This window comes from Rhea pennata, unplaced genomic scaffold (genome assembly GCF_028389875.1).
Source record: "Rhea pennata isolate bPtePen1 unplaced genomic scaffold, bPtePen1.pri scaffold_32, whole genome shotgun sequence".
Taxonomy (NCBI): domain Eukaryota; kingdom Metazoa; phylum Chordata; class Aves; order Rheiformes; family Rheidae; genus Rhea; species Rhea pennata.
Window position 1 is genome coordinate 1,083,636 of NW_026907679.1, and position 6,286 is coordinate 1,089,921.

Here is a 6,286-nt window from a genome sequence, read left to right on the forward strand (position 1 = left end):
TTCCTCCAGACAGGAATTAACTGCTCCTTACTCCAGTGATGGGATCTGTCCTTGGGACCACCACTGCAGGAGTAAAGCAGTCATTTGCAGTCACTGAAACTCCTTTCTTCAGTGTTCAAGGCAGATAGCCTGCTGTTGGGGGTATTTGGCCACCCCTTCACCCCATGACTTTGACTATCATAACAACGGAGCAGAGCTGAATCCTGCAGCAGCTAAAAGTTAAGGACTGAGAGTATGTGAGGAGAATGGTAACTGTCCTAGTGACCCCACCTCCATGTTTGCCTGAAGGATATAAATAAATTGGTTGTTGTTTTATTAATCTCTTACTTTGCTGTAAAGGTCGTGGGGAAAGATGATTGGATCCATCCTTTCCATGTCAGGAAATTACCACCTTCCCAGAACAGTGAGACCTTTACCCAGGAAGATAAAGCCATGCTAGATCATGAAAAATGAAGGAATTTCTGGTACCTGTTGCACTTGTTTCCTTTCCAAGGCCTTGTGGACATGTGAGTCTCTGGTTGCTTGGCCAAGCCAATCATCTCAGAGCATAAACCAAGGACATTTTCCTCACTGGTGTCTTCATCATCCTTACAGGAGTGCCCTCCTCCTGAATGCTGCTTCAAGAGGGGAAGGATTAAGATACCACCGACACGGGTTGCTCTGGGTGACATGTAATAATTGTGGTTCTTGTGACCCTCGTTGGTGTGACCCATGTTACCGAGGCCAGGGGATGAATAACTCTCAAGGCTGGAGTTGGGGAAAGGTAAGTAGGCCAGGGGCAGCAGAACAAATGAACTGGTGTTGTTCCTGCCCATCGCATCAGCCCCAGGCTATAGAGGCTGGAATAGGTGCAATAACATTATTAACTAACTAATGACTCTACTCAAATTATCAAAATGATTAGGCTGCTAGTAAGTTTACTTAGTGTTTGGATGGCCCATTCCAAATTATCCATAATGCAGCCTGAGATTATGTCCAAATGTCTCCTGTGCAGCCTTACTGCCCTGGAACCCACATGCACGTTCCTCGTTTAGTCAAGCTGGGTCCCAGAGATGTCCACTAATTTTATAATTGTTTGTATGGAACATTCTTGTGCTTGACAGGTGCAGTCCTTACTGAGCTACTGGCTTTCCTGAGCTCCTCAGTCCTTCAGAGCTGCCTCCCATTATCCATCCCATGGAAGAGCCTTTGATTGCAAGTGGTGACATGCTAGCATGGATAACAGGTGGCAGTGTAATGACGAAATGAGGTTCCCACTAACAGAACAAATCCTACAGTGCCCAAGGCCAAGAAACAGAGCTGGGTTGTGCAGGAATGTCAGGCGAGGGGTTGACTGCATGAGCTGACTCAGTGGCACCATTGCACTTGTGACAGATTTCTTGAACTAATCTCCAGGAAGGACATGTTGCCATTGAAGATGTCCCAGGGCCTTGACAGCCTATGATCCAGCCACCCTGATGTCATCATTAGTCCAGTCCTAATTCATATCATCTGGTGGGGTCAGAAGAGGTTCAGGTGAGGAGAGCAAGAAGGATTTGAGAGTGCAGAGATCAGCGCAGAGACCTTGCTGTGATGTGCCTCCCATTTGTGCAGTACACATGGATGTAGACAAGATGGGCTTTGCCTAAAGACAGTGGTGGGATTCATTTGTCCAGGCAAATGTAGGAAGCCAAACATGCTCTGGGGCACTTGCCCAGCACGGACTCCAAAGGGACATGGTTTTCCCTAAGGTCTCATGCAGTATCTGCTACAGACATACGGTTGTCCTGGACACTTGAGCATCTGACATGGCCCTGCCAGCCTATTTTATGTCAATAAATCAAGTGTCTCCCCTGAATGACATTGGCTTTTTGTAACACTGGAATCTGCCTGTGTCTTGGCTTCATAGTGAGAGGAGCTCTAGTCATAGTAGGCATCTAGTGTCATTTCAGATGGTCAAGGAAATTCACCACCTGGCCCTATGCTGATGGTCCAGAAGGATGCGGGTGTCCTGGTTGCTCCATCAGAGCAAGCAGACACAGGCACATGCCTAAGACCAACTCTGTCTCTTCAGATGTCACCAGCTGTTTGCATATGAGCAACTGACTTCCACCGTCCATCTCCAGGGATTGTAATGGGAGCTTAGACAGGGAGCTTGCTTGCAGACCTCTTATGCTCACTTCAGCTTAGGCAAGGGGCATCCCACCTCCTATGTGCTTGTGGCATTCACAGGAAGGAGCTGAATCCCACTGCTTCCCAGTGGCTTCTGAACAGGCATGAGATGCCCAGATTGATTCATCTGAAGGAAAAGCTGAACCATGGAAAAATGAGTTCCCTTCCTGTCCCTTTCTCGGTGTCCTGCCTAGTTAAGACCTGGGAGTATGGATTTCCAAGGTAGGACATTTCTGTGTCTCCTAGATGACCATCCTCTGGTGAAGCAAGTGACAACACTGTAACTGATCTCTCTGAACTGTTTAGAGAGAGACCAAAGGTGATTATTCTGTTTTACTTTTGTGAACAATTCCCAGGAGGAGAGAGCACAAGGGACAGAGAAAATCGTGCCTTCAGCTGGGCCACTGTTGACTAGAAAGAGCAGGCTGCTGGGGTGGAGGGCGCTCATGGCAACCAGACAGCAGTGCTGAGAGACAGCTGTGTGCAGGAGCAGCAGCTCCTCTGCTAAGAGCAGCAGGGCTCCAAGCACTGCCTGCAACTGCTGACCTGAGAGGAGACAAGGCTGACAGTGAGATGTGAAAGGCAATGTGGAGCAGGAGGCCAGGGGAGAGCTCCTTGCAGGAGAAATGCCGTCTTGACACAGTAAGTTTGGCCGAGGGGCAGTGCTACTGAGGTTCCTGGAGGGGTCTTCTAAACCCATTCCATCCCAAGACTGAAAGCTTCTTCTAAGGATTATTCTCCCGGCTTCTCTAGTGCTGGGGAGGAGGAGATGCTTTAGAGCAGGGATTCCTTGCCACACTGTCAGAGGGACAGGGCAGGCTGCTACTTTCTCCCAGGAATGGTGCAGGACTGTGAAGCTGGGACATGCACCACAATCTGCCCTGGGCTGTGATTCAGAGCAGTGTCTGCACCACAGAGGGAGGTGAAAAAAAGGCTCCATGAAAGGGAAGGAGTTTCCTTCCAAGGCTTTCAATTTCCTCCTTTTGGCAGGGAGAAAAAGGAAAGAGTTTTCTGGCTTGGCAAGGGACTGGGACTCACTGATCTTCACTCTTGGAGATCAGAAGGTGTGTGAGAAAGGTCAGCAAAGCTCTTCAGCCCCACCTCCCACCACAGCTGCACCAGCAGCAACTTAATGGACTTACCAGGGTTTATGTGACTTGCTCCTTGGGACCTGCATGCAGAGATGCCCCTGGACAGTGCCCTAATCTGGAAGGTTTCTGTAGGGCAGAAATACGCATGCAGAGGGTGGGAGAGGGTCTGTGAGCACCGACAGGGAAAAGGCGTTAGGACGGAGAAAGCTCCCAGCAGGGCCAGCTCCAGGAAGCAGAGATGAGGAGGGAATGAGAGGGAACTGCAAACAGAATCACCATGGGGAGATGGATTTGGGCAAGTCTTGATCAGTCCCTGCAATGCAGACACCCTCCTCTGGGCCAGCCCCTGTGTCTCCCCTTCCCTCAGGCAGAGCCTCTGCCCTGACAGCCATGGAGTCCAGGGCATGAGCTGCCTCTCCTGCAGCCAGACCTGCAGGAGAGGAGAGGGGCATCTCTACTGCCACAGGCCTGTTTTGTGGCACTTGATAAAGGGCTGAGTGACTGCTCTGTGATATCATTGTCTATGATGCAGCATGCCCAGCTGGGTAAGGTGAGAGCTTTTTCAAGTGCGTCCCCCCCCCCCCCGCCCTTGCCTGCCTTGGAATCAGGATCATGATGTTGCTCCTTGTTTCCCCTCCTGTCCATGATGCTCCTCTTCTTCCCTCAGGCTCTTAGGGTTCAACATTTTCAGCTGCAGTTCAGACACTGATTCTGCAAGTTGTGCAACAGAGGGGTCTGCATGGGAGCGAGGTTTCCCCAGCCCCTTCTAAACTGTGTGGCTAAAGGAACTGCAGCCTGAGGGGCTGGGAAATGAGCTGACTTCCTAAAGTAGAGCCCATCTTCAGTCTTAAAAGTCCTTTGACTGCCTCCCTGTGGTGTCCTGTCAGGCAGTGAGCTGCCTTCCTGAAAGGCAGAGCTGTCTCATGGCACCTCTGTGATATCTGAGAGACTAATGAAGAAGGTGTAGAGATTCGGAGAGTATGGAGATGGTGGTAGGAGGCTGCCTAGGGGCACCTGAAAAGAGCTCTGTGTGTCCCTGGCTAGATGGGGAATGTGGAGATCTCCCCCTGGTGCCCTTAGAAAGGCTGAGAATTTTGGAGACCTGTACTTTGAAACTGGACTCCTCTGCACTCAAGAGGGGCTGGTTTCTTTTTAGAATAACATCATCCTCCAGCTCAAGGAGATGTGAACACAGGACAGCTGGGAATAAGACTAACAGACAGATGAGGTGTCCCCACTCTGCAACACAGGACAGTGGATGGCTTCCTCTCAGGACTCACAGTAGAAATGCCAAGGATTTCTACCTTTGAGGAACTTTTCCCAAAGGTGACATCTAAAAGAAAATAAAATCCCTGTGAAATCCCTAAAATTCTGTTCCTCAAAGCTCATTCTTCAGAACTGGAACTGAAGATGCTGAAAAGTTCTTCTACATGATGAGTGGATTTCACCTGACACAAACTGTGAATGTCAGGATGAGTCCCCCACCCCACCTCGTTTCCCAGTTCCCACTGCTGTACTGACTCTTCGGAAGCCCATAGGCATAGGCCGATGCTCCTCATGGCAAACTCAGCCAGTGCAAAAGTGGAGGTCAAGCAAGGAAGCTGCACAAAGACCCTCTCAATAAATAGAAAGGCAATGTAGGGACCTGTATGAGAAATGCATTTTTTTTTTCTTGAAAAATATATCTTAACTTCTTCATGTCTTTTCTTCTTTGGACAGTCCCCCATGCCTGGAGAGAGCAAAATGTCCAACAGCAGCTCCCTCAACGAGTTCCTCCTCCTGGCATTTGCGGACACACCAGAGCTGCAGCTCTTGCACTTCTGGCTCTTCCTGGGCATCTACCTGGCTACCCTCCTGGGCAACAGCCTCATCATCACAGCCGTAGCCTGCGACCACCATCTCCACACCCCCATGTACTTCTTCCTCCTCAACCTCTCCCTCCTCGACCTTGGCTCCATCTCCACCACTGTCCCCAAATCCATGGCCAATTCCCTCTGGAACACCAGGGCCATTTCCTATTCAGGATGTGCTGCTCAAGTGTTTATGTTTGTCTTTTTGCTTGGAGGAGAATTTTCTCTTCTCACTGTTATGGCCTATGACCGCTACATTGCCATTTGCAGACCCCTGCACTATGGGAAACTCATGGGCACCAGAGCTTGTGTCAAAATGGCAGCAGCTGCCTGGTGCTGCAGTTTTCTCAATGCTCTCCTGCACACAGCTAACACATTTTCACTACCTCTCTGCCAAGGCAACACAGTGGACCAGTTCTTCTGTGAAATCCCCCAGATACTCAAGCTCTCCTGTGCAGACTCCTACCTCAGGGAAGTTGAGGCTCTTGTGGTTAGTCTTTGTTTAGTCTTTGGATGCTTTGTTTTCATTGTGCTATCGTATGTGCAGATCTTCACTGCTGTGCTGAGGATCCCCTCCGAGCAGGGCCAACACAAAGCCTTCTCCATGTGCCTCCCTCACCTGGCCGTGGTCTCCCTCTTTGTCAGCACTACAGCATTTGTCTACCTGAAGCCCTCCTCCATCTCCTCCCCATCTCTGGATCTGGTGGTGGCTGTTCTGTACTCAGTGGTGCCTCCAACACTGAACCCGCTCATCTACAGCATGAGGAACAAGGAGCTCCAGGATGCCCTGAGGAATGTGATCTCATGGACATTTTTCAGCAGTAGTAAAATTCCCTTTGCTCTCCACAAATGACTTCCTTTGTGTCCCATACTAGAATGGAGCTGTGTTTGTTCAATTTATTATTATTATTATTATTGTTTTTGTTATTATTTGTTATCATATTGCTACACAAATACTTGGATTCATTCCACTTTTCCTGAGACTGCTCTGCCACACCTGGTGCCCACATAAAATTGCATCTAACACTGGGTCAAAGCTGTCTCCATCACCATATCTCTGTAATAAAGTAAGTTCTTCCTGGTGAAGTGCCTGAAGGCTGGGCTTCCTCCAAAACTCCTGTCCCTCACACCCTGTCCCCAGTACATGTTCTTGAGACACTCTCCCCTGCCCTGCATCCTCTTTCTTACCCCAAA

The 6,286-nt window shown here is 49.6% G+C and overlaps 1 protein-coding gene across 1 annotated transcript; it reads left to right on the forward strand.

Moving 5' to 3' along the window:
- Nucleotides 1-4,985: 4,985 nt before the first annotated feature.
- On the forward strand, nt 4,986-5,945 carry LOC134154611 (olfactory receptor 14A16-like). The gene has a single exon (XM_062601285.1). It carries the CDS (start codon nt 4,986-4,988, stop codon nt 5,943-5,945), a length of 960 nt encoding a protein of 319 aa, XP_062457269.1.
- The last annotated feature ends 341 nt before the right edge of the window (nt 5,946-6,286 follow it).

What these genes read in the sequence shown, in the direction of transcription:
- LOC134154611 (XM_062601285.1), top strand. Translation starts at nt 4,986, where the DNA reads ATGTCCAACAGCAGCTCCCTCAACGAGTTCCTCCTCCTGGCATTTGCG.